The sequence below is a fragment of the Lithobates pipiens genome, unplaced genomic scaffold, assembly GCF_037356315.1.
Source record: "Lithobates pipiens isolate NorthernLeopardFrog02 unplaced genomic scaffold, aLitPip1_a1.2 Scaffold_16, whole genome shotgun sequence".
Lineage (NCBI taxonomy): Eukaryota > Metazoa > Chordata > Amphibia > Anura > Ranidae > Lithobates > Lithobates pipiens.
In genome coordinates, this window is record NW_027507748.1 from 452417672 (window position 1) to 452436715 (window position 19044).

Below are 19044 nucleotides of genomic sequence, written 5' to 3' on the forward strand. Positions count from 1 at the left end.
TCACAGCTGCAATGAACTGGCATTCCTTTAAATGCCTGGAGTCATAACTAAACCACATGTGCAGCACCAAATTAAACAGAAGCCAAGATGGCAGCTTTCTTGGTTGTAAGAGATGGGGGGGGGGTTTAGTTTCTCATTCAGATGGGCGATTAAGCTTGTCCTTTGTACAGAACAGCTGGCAGATGTGTGTGCATCCATCATGGAGCTGCATGCATGCAACCCATAGATGTTTGTGCGCATACACAGGCTGTGTTGACACAATTTCATGTCAAAGTTTGAGCTGGAGCACAGATCCAAACACAGAGCCCCTGCAGATGTAACATTTAGAGGGATGAGACAAACCTTTTCTCATGGACAGGGGCGCTTCTGATGATCAGCATTTATTTATGGAAAATCTTTATCCTAAAAAGGAAAAAACTGCTGTAAAAATGTTAGCTGCTGTTTGGCTTCAATTTGTTAATGTATTTAAATCTTCTAGTGCATCTAACACTACCCTCTCGCATTACTGCCAGTGTTGCCGTCTTAAAGGGATCTCTGTTGCTACTTCATCCAGAGTGTAGGCACCCCAATACAGGCAGCGTGTTGGGGGAAAAAATAAATAAAAAATAAAGTGAACTAAATGCCGCCACCACATTAAAAATGAGAAGTGCAGAATGTCAAAATAATACACATACAGTATCTTGCAAAAGTGAGTACACCCCTCACATTTTTGTAAATATTTTATTATCTTTTCATGTGACAAACACTGAAGAAATTACACTTTGCTACAATGTAAAGTAGTGAGTGTACAGCTTGTATAATCGTGTCAATTTGCTGTCCCCTCAAAATAACCAAATTGGGCCCAATTAACCATTTTCTCTCCCCTGTGTCATGCGACTTGTTAGTGTTACAGGGTTCCAGGTGTGAATGGGGGGCAGGTGTGTTAAATTTGGTGTTGTCGCTCTTAATCTTTCATACTAGTCACTGGAAGTTCAAGATGGCACGTCATGGCAAACAATTCTGAGGATCTGAAAAAAAAATAAATAAAAAGGAATTGTTGCTCTACATAAAGATGGCCTAGGCTATAAGATTGCCAAGACCCCGAAACTGAGCAGCAGCACGGTGGCCATGACCATACAGCAGTTTAACAGGACAGTCATCGCCATGGTCAACCAAAGAAGCCAAAGTGCACATGCTCAGGGTCATATCAAGAGGTTGTCTTTGAGAAATAGACATGAGTGTTGCCAGCATTGTGTTGCAGAGGTTGAATGGGTTGGAGGTCAGCCCGTCAGTGCTCACACCATAAGCCACACACGGTATCAAATTGGTCTGCATGGCTGTCATCCCAGAAGGAAGCCTCCTCTAAAGATGATGCTCAAGAAAGCCCACAAATAGTTTGCTGAAGACAAGCAGACCAAGGATGGATTACTGGAACCATGTCCTGTGGTCTGATGAGACCAGGAAAAATGTATTTGGTACAGATGGTGACAAGCGTGTGTAGCGGCAACCAGTTTAGGAGTACAAAGACAAATGCATCTTCCCTACAGTCAAGCATAGTGGTGGGAGTGTCATGGTCTGGGGCTGCACGAGTGCTGTTGACACTGGGAAGCTACAGTTCATTGAGGGAACCATGAATGCCAACTGTGTACTGTGACATACTGAAGCAGAGCATGATCCTTTCACTTCGGAGACTGGGTGGCAGGGCAGTATTCCAACATAACGAACCCAAACACACCTCAAAGACGACCACTGCGTTGCTAAAGAAGCTGAGGGTAAAAGTGATGGACTGGCCAAGCATGTCTCCAGACCTAAACCCTATTGAGCATCTGTGGGGCATCCTCTAATGGAAGGTGGAGGAGCGCAAGGTCTTCAGCTCTGTGATGTCATCATGGAGGAGTGGAAGAGGACTACAGTGGCAACCTGTAAAGCTCTGGTGAACCCCATGCCCAAGAGGGTTAAGGCAGTGCTGGAAAAATAATGGTGACAACACAAAACACACACTTTGTTCCCAAGTTGGACATTTTCACTTAGGAGCGTACTCACGTTTGCTGCCAGCAGTTTAGACGTTAATGGTTGTGTGTTGCGTTATTTTGAAGGGACAGCAAATTTACACCGTTATACAAGCTGTACACTCACTACTTTGCTATAATGTAAAGTGTAATTTGTTCAGTGTTGTCACATGAAAAGTTCTAAAATATTTACAAAAAAATGTGAGGGGTGCACTCATTTGTGAGATACTGTACATACCTATGTGGCTGCAGCATTGGTCCAATGCTGAAGCTGTCCCCTGCCAGCTCTAGGACAAAGAACTGAACGATCACATGACCACGCAATTCTCGGTCTTCACCAAGTTGATGGCAGTGATTGTCAGTTACTGGCTGTCTGCTTTGCCCCTCCATTGCTCACTGGAAGGTGCCCAGCTGTGGATGTGGCTGGAGAGGATGGCCAAGCCAGCAGCCAGTTAGGCATCTGACGAATCCCGACATTATCGCTATCCATGCAGAGCCTGGACCAGCTCTGTGATGTTAGCCGACATGGCTGAATCGGTCACAGGAGAGCAGAAAAAAAAAAAAAAAAAAAAAAAAAAAAGTACACGGTGACTCAGAAGAGAAATGGCCACACTTTTCTTTTAAGGATTGGCAAGCTGCAATAAATACATTTTTATTGTTCAACCCCTTCACACCAATGCAAGCCAAACAAGCGGCCTTCAGCTTCAACAAGTTGTACTGGGGGGGGGGGGGGGAATGCTTGCAGCTGCACAGGCATCACCCCGGTACAGTTTTTTTTTTTTTTTTTTTTTTATATAAGAACCGATGGTTGGTTCACTTATGATAAGCATCCGCAGTCAGCTGGCCGGACACCCAAACCATGCCGCAATCATCTTTGAACAGGTCTCGGATCTAGTAACCCGAAAGCGATGTCATGACAACTTCTGGTTTACTGAAGTCTTAAAAGGTGCCAAACTTAAAAACAAAAAAACTTGGCATTCACCAGTAATGATCCGCCCCGTGATGATCCGCTCGCTCAGCGGGCATCGCTCCGTTGTCCTCGCCGAGGACAGGGCGGTCTCCACACACTGTGCGGGGACCGCCCTGTCAGCACTCCACTCTCCTCTATGGGGATCGGATGAGCACGGACCGTGTGTCCGTGTTCGTCCGATCCGCTATGCAAAAATATGATTTTCCTCCGTCTGCAGAATCGGACTGTTGCGGAGGAAATCGGGTGTCTGCGGATGTTCATCCGCAGACACCCGCTATCCCATAGGGATGAATGTATGCCCGTGTTTCATCCGCAAACGGATGGATGAAATACGGACATATCCGCATGTGTGAAAGGGGCCTTAAGTGCAAAGGAGGGATTTGGGGTCGTGTATAATATATATATATATATATATATTCCATAAAGAATACCTGTCACTGCCCATTACTGTCACAAGGGTGGTTTACATTTGCATTCCTTGTGAAAGCAATAAATGTGCTTAACACACCTTAAAAGCGCCCCATCCCTCTATGCATTCGCTTCTGCATGTGAGCACACACAGGTTGCGCCTGCAAATGTAAACCATGTTCAAACCACACCCGAGATATTGCTGCGATCATTAGAGGGAGAGCAATAATTCTAGCACTTGACCTCTAACTCCAAACTGGTAACCGTTAAATTTTAAAGCGGCGCCTTTGGAGATTTTTAAGTACCATATGTTTGTTGCCATTCTAGGAGTGTGCACAACTTTAAAGCATGACATGTTAGGTATCCATTTACTTGGTGTAACATCATCTTTCACATTATACAAAAAAATTGGCCAACTTATGTTTTTTTTTTCTTCAATTCATGAGGGTATTTCTGCATTTAAGACCTTTGCCCAAATACAATGCAACATAAAATATTGCAACTAATGGCATTTTATGCTCTAGGGTCTCTGCAAATTTAAAATAAATATACACTACCGTTCAAAAGTTTGGGGTCACATTGAAATGTCCTTATTTTTGAAGGAAAAGCACTGTACTTTTCAATGAAGCCAACTTTAAACTAGTCCTAACTTTAAACAAATATACTCTATACATTGCTAATGTGGTAAATGACTATTCTAACTGCAAAATGTCTAGTTTTTGGTGCAATATCTACATAGGTGTATAGAGGCCCATTTCCAGCAACTATCACTCCAGTGTTCCAATGGTACAATGTGTTTGCTCATTGGCTCAGAAGGCTAATTGATGATTAGCAAACCCTTGTGCAATCATGTTCACACATCTAAAAACAGTCTAGCTCCTTCCAGAAGCTACAAAACTGACCTTCCTGTGAGCAGATTGAGTTTCTGGAGCATCACATTTGTGGGGTCAATTAAACGCTCAAAATGGCCAGAAAAAGAGAACTTTCATCTGAAACTCGACAGTCTATTCTTGTTCTTAGAAATGAAGGCTATTCCATGCGAGAAATTGCAAAGAAATTGAAGATTTCCTACAACGGTGTGTACTACTCCCTTCAGAGGACAGCACAAACAGGCTCTAACCAGAGTAGAAAAAGAAGTGGGAGGCCGCGTTGCACAACTAAGCAAGAAGATAAGCACATTAGAGTCTCTAGTTTGAGAAACAGATGCCTCACAGGTCCCCAACTGGCATCTTCATTAAATAGTACCCGCAAAACACCAGTGTCAACATCTACAGTGAAGAGGCGGCTGCGGGATTTTGGGCTTCAGGGCAGAGTGGCAAAGAAAAAGCCATATCTGAGACTGGCCAATAAAAGAAAAAGATTAAGATGGGCAAAAGAACACAGACATTGGACAGAGGAAGACTGGAAAAAAGTGTTGTGGACAGATGAATCCAAGTTTGAGGTGTTTGGATCACAAAGAAGAACGTTTGTGAGACGCAGAACAAATGAAAAGATGCTGGAAGAATGCCCGACGCCATCCGTTAAGCATGGTGGAGGTAATGTGATGGTCTGGGGTTGCTTTGGTGCTGGTAAGGTGGGAGCTTTGTACAGGGTAAAAGGGATTCTGAATAAGGAAGGCTATCACTCCATTTTGCAACGCCATGCCATACCCAGTGGACAGCGCTTGATTGGAGCCAATTTCATCCTACAACAGGACAATGACCCTAAACACACCTCCAAATTGTGCAATAACTATTTACAGCAGAAGCAGGCAGTTGGTATTCTATCGGTAATGAAGTGGCCAGCACAGTCACCAGATCTGAACCCCATTGAGCTGTTGTGGGAGCAGCTTGACCGTATGGTACGCCAGAAGTGCCCATCCAACCAATCCAACTTGTGGGAGCTGCTTCTAGAAGCGTGGGGTGCAATTTCTCCAGCTTACCTCAATAAAGTAACAGCTAGAATGCCAAAGGTGTGCAATGCTGGAATTGCTGCAAAAGGAGGATTCTTTGACGAAAGCAAAGTTTGATGTAAAAACAATGTTATTTCAAATACAAATCATTATTTCTAACCTTGTCAATGTCTTGACTCTATTTCTATTCATTTCATAACGTATGGTGGTGAATAAGTGTGACTTTTCATGGAAAACACAAAATTGTTTGGGTGACCCCAAACTTTTGAACGGTAGTGTGTGTGTGTGTGTGTGTGTGTGTGTGTGTGTGTGTGTGTGTGTGTATATATATATATATATAGTGAACAAAAAGTTGAACTAACAGTGGACCCTCACTCACATTGATGGTGCTGACTAGGGCTGCAACTAACGATTATTTTCATAATTGATTAGTTGGCCGATTAATGGGTTAATAACTTAAAAAAAAAAAAAAAAAAAAAAAAAAGTGGGTCAAATTGACTTTCATTTTCAACCACAGTGACGGGAAAATTTGGAAATAGAAAACTGCTTGGTCAAAGGAATTTTCAGACAGTGTATGTGGTTTTCATCCAGAAATTACATTCAGTTTAAAAACAGAATGTTAAAAACAAGTGAAAATTTTCAAACAAAATTCTTTCATTCAGCGAATGTACAAAGATTTTTCGTCTGAATATTCTCATCTGAAAATTGAACGGTGTGACCTGCATAAGGCACAGTACACACCTATGCAGTTTGCTTTTGATCTGTTTCTGCAGTGCTTTTTGATGTACGTTTTCATTTTTGCGCACGTTGTTTTACTGCAAATTTGCATTTTTTTTTTTTTGGGCAGATTAACCACTTTCAGACCGGACCATTTTGCTGGTAAATGACCAGAGGTCTTTTTACAATTTGGCACTGCGCTGCTTTAACTGGTAATTGCGCAGTCATGCAATGTTGTACCCAAACAAAATTTGCGTCCTTTTCTTCCCACAAATAGAGCTTTCTTTTGATGGTATTTGATTGCCTCTGCGATTTTTATTTTTTGCGATATAAATGTAAAAAGACCGCAAATTTTGAAAAAAAAAAAATGATATTTTCTACTTTTTGTTATTAGAAAAATCCAATAAACTCAATTTTAGTCATACATTTAGGCCAAAATGTATTCAGCCACATGTCTTTGGTAAAAAAAAAAAAAGTCAATAATTGTATATTTATTGGTTTGCGCAAAAGTTGTCACATCTACAAACTAAGGTACGTTTTCTGGAATTTACGCAGCTTTTAGTTTACGACTGCCCATCTCATTTCTTGAGGTGCTAAAATGGTAGGGTAGTACAAAACCCCCCCAAATGACCCCATTTTGGAAAGTAGACCCCCTAAGGAAATTGATAAGTGGCATGTTGAGCCCATTGAATATTTTATTTTTTTGCCTCAAGCGATTGAATAATGACAAAAAAAAAAAAATTTTTTTTTTTTTTTTTTTTTTTACACACAAAGTTGTCACTAAATGATATATTGCTCACACATGCTATGGGCATATGTGAAATGACACCCCAAAATAAATTCTGCTGCTTACGGGGCCGCGAAAACCAAGAACCGCCTTCAGGTTTTCTAAGGGCGTAAATATTTGACTTCACTCCTCACTACCTATCACAGTTTTGAAGGCCATAAAATGCCAAGATGGCACAAAACCCCCACAAATGACCCCATTTTAGAAAGTAGACACCCCAAGCTATTTGCTGAGAGGCATGTTGAGTCCATGGAATATTTTATATTTTGCCACAAGTTGCGGGAAAATTAAACGTTTTTTTTTTTTTTTTTTTTCACAAAGTTGTCACTAAATGATATATTGCTCACGCATGCCATGGGCATATGTGAAATGACACCCCAAAATAAATTCTGCTGCTTCTCCTGAGTACGGGGATACCACATATGTGGGACTTTTTGGGAGCCTAGCCGCGTACGGGGACCCGAAAACCAAGCACCGCCTTCAGGCTTTCTAAGGGCGTTACAGTTTTGAAGGCCATAAAATGCCAAGATGGCACAAACCCCCCCCAAATGACCCCATTTTGGAAAGTAGACACCCCTAAATTTAGGGGTACACTAGTGAGACTAGGTAATAAATGGCGGGTGCCCTGAAACTATAAAAAAATAACTAACCAACCAGCGTCACCTGTAACAGTTATATGGTGATCACTGGTGAAAGGGTTAACTAGGGGGCAATCAGGGGGCTTTATGCGGTAGTATATGGGGGTCCCTGGCGCTATAAAAAGCTGCGGCGAACCTAAATACCTACCTGCCTAACTAGCGTCACCTGTGACACTAATACAGCGATCAGAAAAACGATCGCTTATTAGGCTGGGTTCACACTGGAGTGATGCGGGAACGCCACGAATCGGCGGCGGGTTCCGCATCGCATGCCTCCCGGCGGCAGTTCACACTGCCCTATGCGAACTGCTGGGAGTGTCAGTGAAATGTTAATGACACCCCCAGATCAGTTCGCATATCGCAGTGCGATCTGCAAACTCGGATCGCATGGTGTGAACACCCATGCGATCCGATTCTGCTGCGGGCCAAAAAAAAGGGTCCCGTGCGAATTTGTGGCGGGTGCGATGCAAATTCAGCCATACTATCTGTATGGCTGAACTCGAATCGCACAGAGATCGGATGTGATTTGCACTGCAGTGCGGTGCGAATCACATTCGTTCTCATAAACCGCTGCAATGTGAACCCAGCCTTAGTGACGCTGGCGACGGGGGGTGATCACGGGGTTAAACCTTTATTGGGGGGGTTAGGGGGTACATTAGAACTAAAGGGGGCTAACCCTAACTGCCCTAACAGTTATTACAGTCACAAATGACACCAATGCAAAAAAAAAAAAAAAAAATGACATTGGTGTCACTGACTGGGGGGCAGGGGTAATTGGGGGGGTGCGAGTGTGCCTGGCATGTTCTACTGTGTAGTGTCGCGTTGGTGCAACTCACCGATCCTCTCTCCTCGGTGTCGGAACGAAAAATACCGACACGGAGGAGAGATTACATCACTTCCTCTCCTGTGTTTACATTACAGGAGAGGAAGTGATGTGACGAAGGATTTCTATTCGTCGGGAGCGATCGCGAGGGGGTGGCCATGAATGAATGGGCGTCCCCTCATCCGGGATCGCTCCCGAACGAATACCGACCGCCGCAGGCACCGGGCGGGAAGGCAAGGACGTACATGTAAGCCCTTATGCCTGCCCGTGCCATTCTGTCGACGTACATCGTCGTGCGGCGGTCGGGAAGTGGTTAAAAAACACAAATTGCTGCAAAAACGCATTACATGCTTTTCTGCAGCTTCTCCATTGAAGAATATTGAACCAATAAAGCACCATTTTGCGTTAAAAGTCCCTGACCCTTTCAGATGTGAACTTGTCCCATAGGAAACTATGTAAATGAACTGTAGTGCATTTCTGTAAAAAGCACCAATAAACACACATATGTGAACCAGGACTAAGACGTTTAGTAACATAATGGGTTTCAAAAAAAGTAAACTAAAATAAGCCCTTTATAGTAGAAAAAAAAGCAGATAATCACTACTGTAAGCGGTTCATTTTTTTTACTGTAGAACAGTGAGAGTAAAATTTGCAGTAGCAATTATTTGCTCTTTTTGTGCTATAAAAGGGCTCATTTTAGTTTTTTAACCCCATTATGTTACTGGCCGATTAATTTCATAATCAATTAGTTGTTTCAGCCCTAGTGTTGACCAATCAGAATCCATCTGGCCTGTCCTGGAAGTGCTGATGAAGAAGAGGGAGAACAGCAGGGATTTCAAATCCCCAGACCACTGGAGTGGCTGTTGAGGTGCTGAAAGCTCAGCAACCCTGGAAATAAAGCAGGAGGTTGGGGAAGGTGTACATTAGTTACCTTCACTTTATTCTATAAAAAAGGTGAGCACTTTTAAGTATGAGGAAAGATAACACAAATCACTTATCTTTTAACTGTTGCCGTCCTACTTTGCATACAGTTACAAATAAATCCCAATGTAAATACTCTAAAACATTTTTTTGTGAAGGGATAGGTCCGGTGATTGCAATTCTGTGCATCTGATGGACATGAATTTCAGGACCAACACCACCTTAGAGCCATGGACACTGGTACCATGAAGTCATTGTTTTAAAGGATTTAGCACTGTTGTCAGCCCTGCGCAGATGTACCCACCAGAGTTTGTGTTCACGTGACCCCTTGGAAATGTTAATGTACCGTATTTTTCGGACTATAAGGCGCACCGGATTATAAGGCGCACTAGCAACGACCGGCTGATAAAATGGATATTTCCATATATAAGGCGCATCGGACTATAAGGCGCACCGGATTATAAGGCGCACTAGCAACGACCGGCTGATAAAATGGATATTTCCATATATATAAAGCGCATCGGACTATAAGGCGCACGGTCGATTTTGGGAGAAAATTTAGGCTTTTACGTGCGCCTTATAGTCCGAAGGTTTACGTCAAGATGACAGATACTGTTAACAAAGAACTCCAGCGATGTCAACAGGTCATATATAAGGCGCACCGGACTATAAGGCGCACGGTCGTTTTTGGGAGAAAATTTAGGCTTTTACGTGCGCCTTATAGTCCGAAAAATACGGTACAAGTATATACTTTGAGATTTATTAGCAACCGCATATAGCGGTGGAGCAATGGAAAGGCAAGGTTTAAAAAAAAAAAAAAAAAAAAAAAAAAAAAGAACTGATGCATTCAGTTACCGTTTTTATTGAACAAACTTTTACTGTATCTTAGAAATAACCTCAAAGTATTAAAAGTGTATACCTGGCACTTGTCATTACTATCCTTTCTAACTAGTGAGACAACATCCCTATAAGGCAGGGATTCTCAACTCTCCTCAGCCTGGGACTCGAAATACTGAACATCTTGTAGTCAGCTCTGGTATGCTCAAGTCAACAGCTTCTCTTTTTACGTTTAACCAAATGACAGCTACAGGTTTTGACTTGGCAACAATATAATAAAATTTGTTTATTAACCAGGACCCACTTACCAGCCAAGTCAAAAAACTGAATGACAAAAAAAAAAAAAAAAAAAAAAAAAAAAAAAAAAAAAAAAAAAAACCCAACATGCCCACATATAAATAATTTTTATAACTCTAGATAGGCACAAGAACACATGTATAGGGAAGAATGTATCCTCTAGATCAAAAACTTGGATACTCCAGCTTGGAGTACTCCAGTACTTCCCAAGAACCATAAGATTTATGGGCTCTTTTAGGCTGGGTGCAGACTGGCAATTGTTAGGATATATAATTGTGCAACTAAAGTCCCCAGTGATGAGGCATAGCCACTGAAGATACAGGCGGAACCTTATGTGCCATTTTACTCATCAAAACAATCAAAGCCCATTACAGTACTGCATGCTCCAATCACAATCATCCTGTTTGTTTTTTTAACGGACTTCAAAAGAAAGAATGTATTGAATTAATTAAAATTTAAGGGGCAGTACAGTCAAGCAATTCAATGCCTTTTTATGGCCTTGCTCATGGATTTGCAGGACACAAAGCCAACAATGACAGCCAACATATCTGAGGAAAACTCTTTAAAAATATTTAAATTGGACAGAAATTGCATGTCCATTAATGTATATCCAAATCCAATAAAACATTTTTTAATATACTGCAGCTTACCAGTCCTTAGAAGTGGTAGCTGCATTTGTTTTCTTCTCCTCCTCCCCCAAGCTCTGTTTTCACCTGGTGATGTGGCCATTAAAAACACTTGGGTCACGTTTAAATGATAGTGTTTTATTCCTGCACTACCACTGGTGATCTTTCAAATGTCATGTTCACACCTGATGCGTACTAAAATCGCAGGCAGAATCCTGCAATTCTGCCTACGATATAAGAGTCGCAGTAAAAACACAAGATGGACTTGCAGTGCCATTATATCATGTGATTTTGTTGCAAGTGTCACTTCAACACCAAAATGTGCCTGGTTCAGTGCCAAAATTTGGTACATGGGCTTCTTTGGAGCAGAAGGTGGCCCATTCAAAATGAAGGGTGCTGCTCTAAAAATACGCAAAACAAACAAAAACAAACTAAACAAACAAACAAACACTGCAGCACAGAGTACAGGATATTAACAGCTGACAAGATTTCTGGACCATCATAAAAAGGGTATTTTTTTTCTACACTCAGACATGTATAAACAATTAATGGAATATAATTAACAGATCATAAAGGAAGCAAACAAGGTTGTTGGCTGCATTGCGCTGTTAAAAAAAATAAAAAAAATAAAAATAAAATCTAGAATGCTCAAGATGCTGAAAGGATAAAACAGCCCTGCACTAAATTTCCTACATCGGGAAACAAGATGCACAATCCTCTTTTTGCTTGTGCACCCAGCCTAACAGAATGAATGTACTGATGCTTTGAAGTGTTTGGAAAGGTTACTGCCCCAAACTGGATTAAAAAAAAGTTAGCTCAAAGCCTGCTATAGCTCTGTATACCTATACTAAGTAACTACATGGCTGTCACCACACATAAGAATGAGCATGTCCAAGACAACTGGTAGGTTTCAATGTTGGAATGAGTTCCGCTATCAAGAATCTTGGTTGCTGCTGCACATGCTTAAATCATAAAATGGGAAAATGGGAAAAATAAACTGTTGTAGCAGTCTAGTGGATTTTAAAATAATTATATTTTATAATATTATATATATATTTTTTTTTAACCCACTAGAGACTTAAAGCACAATTGTTAATTGTAATAATAAAAAAGCTGCCTTATATTTAATGTAATTGGAAACATTGGAACAAAAACACACTATAAAAGTGTAAACACAAATCATCATATAAGCCAACCTGCTGGATCTGCTGAAATGCTTTGAGTCTTTTCTTAAATCTTGAAGGCAAAACAAAATCACATCCACGAGCCAGCAGTGCCAATTCCTTTCTAAGATCCGGATCTTGCCGCAAAGAAATCTCTTTCATTCTCATATTTCCAGATTTCATATAAATCCTTCAACGCCACAAGGAAAACCCCAAAATATATACAAAACTTGGTTCCAACTTAATTGGAAAACTTGCAGGGAGAGCAGCAACTCTCTCCAGGTCTATACATTGACAAACGCAAAACAGACTGTCAGATAAAGACACTGCTTGCAGAGTCACTGAGGGGGGCTGCCCTTTACAAAAAAGACATTCCACACACAGAGACCTCAGTTAAGCAACAGGTTGATTCTTTTCACCATCTAGTGAAGAACGGGGTTAAGAGACAGAAGCAGGACAGAAATGAAAAAGCAGCCGCAACAAAACTTGGTAGCCGAGATGTAATTTCCTGCTGTCTTTCTAGTTTGTCAAACCTCAGTGGAAGTGCTCTGTGAATGAAGTACACCCAGGACTGTCAACAGGCACTCACTAGTGCATTCACATTCCTGTTCCCTTCAATGTGGCCTCTATCACATCAGCAAATATGTTGGGACTGATAGAGCCAGGCAGAAACAGGAGAGCCATTCAATCAGCAGAATTTAGCACTGCAAGGCACTGTGTTGGATTCTTGGACAACACAGATCTAACTCAAGTAGTAGAATATTAACAGAACTGGAGATAGAGGTGTGCATTGACCATTGAACACTAAGTGTAAACTGTAGTATGCAGGAATGTAGTAACCAGCAAAGTAATCTAGATACAAAGTGTATACAAGTACAAAAATGTAAAATGTGGGCTTTTGGCATCATTTGAAACAATTAAGGTATTTTTTTAATTTTTATAGACAGTTGTGAGGGCTTAGATTCTCTGTCGGGTCTATTTATTGCTGTGTCCACTATCACAGGAGTGAAAATAAAAATGTATGGCCAAAATTAAAACGCAGTCACTTCACTGTATATATATAGCCATATGCACCAAGAACATACACCAGCAGTGAATGTGTTACTGCTTTATAAACACAGCATTATTCCACCAGAGCAATCTACCCCTAACCTATACAATCAAGGTGAATAGAGGAATGCTCCCCGCTGTGTAGTACTCTGACAGCAGAGATTCCTCCACTGTCAGAATACACTGATCACCGTTGACTGAATAAAAAAAATCCAACAAAACCATTTATGAACCATCATTAGATCAACTTCTAATGTATGGAAACGGCCGTGGATGGAAATTTAGCTGGCCCCTGCTAACCTGGCCGAATTATGATCCATCTATGGCCAGCTTTAGGGCCTTGTCCACAAATGCTTTGGCTTGTATAAAGCTTACAGTGGCTGTAAACCCTTACAAACCACTTTGACCTACAGGTAAGCCTAGATTAAGGCTTACCTGTAGGTCCAAGCAATATCTCCTAAACCTATATGGTTTAGGAGATATTTGCCTGAAAACGGGCACCGCTGTCTACGGCGCATGCGCCGTAGACAGCGGCGCGCAGGCGCACTGAGCGCGGCATTTCCAAGAATGGAGCTGCCGCGCGTGTCGACTCCCGTGCGCATGCGCGGGAGTGACGTAATCGCGGCTTCGCCGAATGACAGCGGCGGAGCTGCGAGACGCCACCAGCAAGATGGATGCGGCGGACTACAGGGGACAGCGGCGACTTCGCTGGCTCCTGTGTCAGGTAAGTGACACATAATGGGCTACTATGCGATGCATAGTAGTCTATTATGCTTTGCCTTTGCAGGGAATGAAAGAGGAAGTAAACCCATCAGGGTTTACTTCCTCTTTAAACACCAAACTGACTGTACAATCTCCTTCAGATCTACCAAGAACTACCTAGTGCAATGCTCTGCCAAATTGGACAAAAATTTGATAGTTTAGGTAGGTCCTCATATTGCATACATGGTAAACTGAAGTTGATTGTACAGTCAGATTGTACTGTGTAGTACAGTGACCCTAAGAGCAATGTGTACAGCAAGCTTCAAGCGGCTTAATTGAAGCATTTAAAATAAAAATTATTAGTTCTGGTTTGGAAAGGTTAAAACAGATCTTAATGGGAACGTTGGCTAGCAGGCTTCATCGGGGCTTTAACAAGTATTGCTAAAGCCAACTGAAGCTTGTATGCATACTTGTTTGGATCTGAAATCCAGGTTAAACAAATATTGTCCAACTACAAGACGTGTACAATCTTACTTAAATCTTGGTGTGCTTTGTGCATTTCTTCCAGATACCTGCATTTCTTACCACTGTGCAGGAGCTTCCTCTAATAAGGATCAGTCATTGCTGTTCCCTTTCCCTATGCAGGGTGACTAGTTTTGTAACTGACCCCCTCCCCTCTAGTTTTCTGCAGGTATTCTGTAGTGGGTGGTCCTGCTGGATCCCTTTCACAGCTCTCTAGACAACAGACTGATTTTGCCATCACTATTTTTACAAGAAAACGACTGGGTTTACAAAGGCACTTGGTGCACGCAAATACCCTTATGACTAAAATATTGTATTTGCACCCAGATTTCAGCTTTAAAAAAGGGGAAGGAGGAAATTCACACTCATCTAGTACCCCGCCGCCTCCAAGACCAAGTAATAACGGTCTTCAGTAAGCAGAGAGCTGGAGATTGACAGACACCAGCTCTCAGCTCTGCCCCTCCAGCTCTCATACACAGTACACAGGACAAGCAGATTCCGAAAATATCCGAAGATGAATGGCACCTGCACTGCGAGTCCAGGTTCAAGCCCCACCATCCAAGTGGACAGAGTTAGAATAAAAAAGCCAAGCAAAGCGAGGCCGTGCCCGAAGCGTGGCGAGCGAAGTGAGCCCGCAAGGGGCTCTCTAATATGTGCAGCCCTATGTCCACTTAGATGGTGGGGCTTGCACCAGGACTCCCGGCACAAGCGCCGTTCATATTCAGAGATTTTCCGAATCGCCTTGTGCTCCGTACTGCACAAGCGATGAGCTGTACACAGCAGACACTATTCGATAGGCGGACATTTTTGGACAGAACACCGGGCTGTGAAGGGGGCCAGAGCAGCTGGCTCAGGCATCTGGGTGGATCCCAACAATAAAAAGTTGAGATCCCTCCAGAGTCACACTTTAGGCTGGATACACACTACTGCGACAGCAAAGTTGTGCGACTGACTTCTTTCCGACTTGATCCAACTTGGATGTCATTTAGGAGCCTGTACATGGGCTGAACCTGCACCCAAGTGAGACAAAGTAGTGCAGGAACCTTTTCTAAATTCAGAGTAGCTTGTGCAGTGGGATCTGACTTTGGGTCTCACAAGTCGAATCCCATGTCACAGCAGCATGAACCGAGCCTTAGCCCACTGTAGGTTCAATACAAGTCATAGGAGTGCAGAACTAAGTACATCTAAGATCTTGTGATCCACAGGAGAAGAAGTACAGCCAAAAGAGCTTTGGCCTTAGATCTCCTTTAAAGTGACAGTCGGCAATCCCATTAGGATTGGTGTTTAAAATGCCCAAATTGGAACTGAAAACAGCTCTAAGGCTCAATTCACACTTGCTCCACTTTGGAAGGGTGCGACCTGGATTGCGACTTTGGCTTTGACCAATGATAATGGACAACTGTTGCAAGTATCACATTAAAGCGGGGTTCCACTGCCTAAATCTTTTTTTTTTGCTACAATGACACAGATTAAGTTATTTAAAATTAAAAGTCACTTGTTCCAGTTTTTATGTTAAGGTGTCAGTTTTCTGTTTAAAAAAAATAACGTTTTAATCTTTTTTGGCCATTCTCATCTTGCCTGTGGGCATGTGAAGCCCACAGGCATCCTCTTCTGGGATACAGTGCTGCTGATCGACCAGTATGCACTGCGCGTTGTATCCCTGATATCGCGCATGTGCAGTAATTTGAATTTGTAGCGCCGTCAACAGCTCGGGTTGCCATCGCAACACGTGGCGTCGGAAGCCCCGCCCTGTTGTGATGGCAACGTAGCTGAAATCCTGCGATAACCTCGCACCAGGCTGCCTCACTGACTCCTGGTAACAATAACACAAGCTCCCAGGAGCCAGTGTGGCTATCAGGAAATTACAAAATAGCCGCACCTCTATCCGCACACAGGAGAGACAGGAAATACAGAGGATTACAATGACAAGCAAGTTACAGAGACAAAAAAAATAAAAAATTCAGTTTTTACATTAGGAGAGAGTTGATTGTATAGGTCTAAGGTCTTAAAATCGGATGGAGCTCCGCTTTAAAGATGAGACTTTCATGTGACTTTTGAGGGTTTCCATTGTAGTCTTTGCAACTCAAGTCACATGAAAGTCGGACCAAAGTAGTGCAGGAACCTATTTTAAATCGCACATATTTGAACGGTTGTCATTGAGAAACATGGGATGTGACTTTAGTGTCAAAAGTCACATGACAAGTCGCACAAGTGTGAATGGAGCATTAACATGGTTTTCTAAAGACTCTTTATACACTGCTTTTTTCAAGCTAAAGTCTGTGTGAACAAGGTCTCAGAGGGGATTTTACAACAAAGAAATGTCCTCACGCCCTGTTGTGTCTACAGAAGCTCATCAATGGAAAACAGGTGGCAAAAGACTCAACGGGGTACTAATCACTAAACGTTTTAAAGATAGACATTATCCACGTACATGGCCCAAAAGGAACATTCGATATTTGATACAGGGATCAATGACTGGCGGTTACCTGCACTTCACTAAGTTCAAGAGCTGATCACCTACAGCAAACAAACAAAGATTAGCCATGTCTGTTGGTAACTATAGTAGTTCACTGTGGGGGCAATCAAAATCTTCCTTTAGGAACAGCTAAAAGCATTTTGTTAGCTATTGAAATTGCACTTATTTTTCAGCTAGTGTGCTGGAGTGATGCGTGTCAGAAGATGTACATTTATTATGACACATGGATACCAGAGTTTTGATAGGAAGCGCTGCACTTATCTTTGCAAGATGAATGCCCAGCAGAATAAAAAACCAATAGCACCACCAGAGATGCCATATTTCAAACAGACTGTATTTGATCCTGAAGTACACAGTTGGGTTTACATTATTATTACCAAACTGACAGCATGATATAGGCATCTTCTGATGTCAACTTCTGGCATGGCATGTACTATCCAGAAGTTCACTGCTGCTTGGAAAAGGTCATCCATCACACAGAATAATGGGTGCAGGTAGCAGGAGGAAGTATACAGAGGTAATCTGAAGATTACTGAGCTGCCTGGTTTTTATGACCAATTGGAACGGCATGCAGAGGTAAAATGTTCATTTAATTCATGCTATGCATTTGGTAGCCAATATATCCAAAAGCATACGTTATTAAGCATTACAGGCAAAACTTTACACACTTCTAGGAGCAATGCAAGTGCACATGGGCCTCAGAATTTCAGACAGATGCAGACCAAATTGAATGCTCTGCATTTTCATATAGGACTTGTACAAGGTTGGGAAATCCTCCCTCTAGTGCTGCGTGTCAGCATTACACCTGAATGATTGCAGTGTGATAAGTCAGCTACAAAAAAAAAAAAAAAAAAAACACACACCCAACACACACACACACACACACACACACACTTTTCTACTTTGATCAGGTATTAGTAATAACTAAATAAATAAAAATAAAATCAAAAATGGATAACTGTAGATAAAAAGCATGCATTTTAATTCTACAATATGTGCAGTTTCAAAAATGACACAAATAAAAGGATTGATACAAAAAGCATTACACAATTTACAAATAGAAAGAACCAAGTCAGCAGTATAATTAAATGGGAGAAGTAAAGGAATTCATTTGGGTAGATTAGGGTAAACTAAGGTCTAATAAGGGGTTAAAGTAGTACAAATTGTATTAAACTAAAAGTTTATGCAGGTCAATGCTCACTCCTTTGATTTACAGATGAACAGAATAAGTGCTGGTTCACGCTAATGCGATTTTATGCGGCTTGAGTCACACAGAATCGAATGACAATGGAAATCGCATTATGCTCAATGGTGTCCTTATCAATGCGACTCAGTATTCTGCAATTTTGGGAAAAGGTTCCTGTCCTACTTTAGTGCGATTTACAGAGCAATGTGGCTTCATAGAATATGCAAAAAACGCAGCCAACATCAAATTAGCACTAAATCATTATACTGAAAATGACGACAAGATCACATCGCAGTAGTGTGAGCCAAGACTTAAACACAAAAGTAACCATGTTACTCTGGATCTGTCTGTATGACTGAACAGCATTTATAAACACTGCAAGAACAGCAGCTGCTGTATTTAAACAGCAGGTTTCTGCAGTAATTGATGGCAAATGCTGCAGGGGAGGAGGACAGTGTGTACAAACACTGTTTCAAATAAGTTTTTTTTTTTTCCTAGGTTTTTTTGGGGCATGTGTAGCAGACCCAATGTCCACATCTGGTTAAAAGTAAAAGTGTACTTTAAAAAAATAAAATAAAAAAAAATAAAAAATAAATCATAAACAATTATACTTACCTAGATGGCCGCAGCAACGATAAGTAAACATACTAAGAAAATGGCAGTTGTTGGACATGCCCTTTTCCTAAGGTTTGACAAATACTAGTCTTCCACCTAAAACTGACTTTAGATGCTAATCTGAGATTTTTCTAATGTTCGCAGACACATGTACCCTACCTCTTTATAATCTCACATTGCTGTTATTTCTATTAAAAAGTGACTGCCTTGTCCTTTCTGCACTGACAGACAAAGGCCGTTGCTTCAAATCACACTAATACCATGTGCACATTGTTAAAATTAAAAAATGCCTGTTTTTTATTCTTCCTAAAAGGTAAACCGCATTTCAGGGACAATGGTATGGTGATATTATTCTACTCTTTTGCATGCAGTCTTTTTTTAGCTTCAAGGATTGTAATAGCCACACTAAAGCTTGGAGTTATTTATA

The 19044-nt window shown here is 41.6% G+C and overlaps 1 protein-coding gene across 6 annotated transcripts in view; it reads right to left on the reverse strand.

Moving 5' to 3' along the window:
* The window catches only part of LOC143983299 (serine/threonine-protein phosphatase 2A regulatory subunit B'' subunit beta-like), a 128912-nt gene that overhangs the window by 94312 nt on the left and 15556 nt on the right, over nt 1-19044 (reverse strand). The window contains exon 1 of one of the 6 annotated variants that reach the window (XM_077482822.1): nt 12100-12703. The exons of the other annotated variants lie outside the window; for them this stretch is intronic. Within the exon in view, the coding sequence (XP_077338948.1) occupies nt 12100-12249 (150 nt within the window). The 5' untranslated portion in view covers nt 12250-12703. Of the gene's footprint in view, nt 1-12099; nt 12704-19044 lie in introns of those variants that run through there. 6 annotated transcript variants of the gene reach the window in all.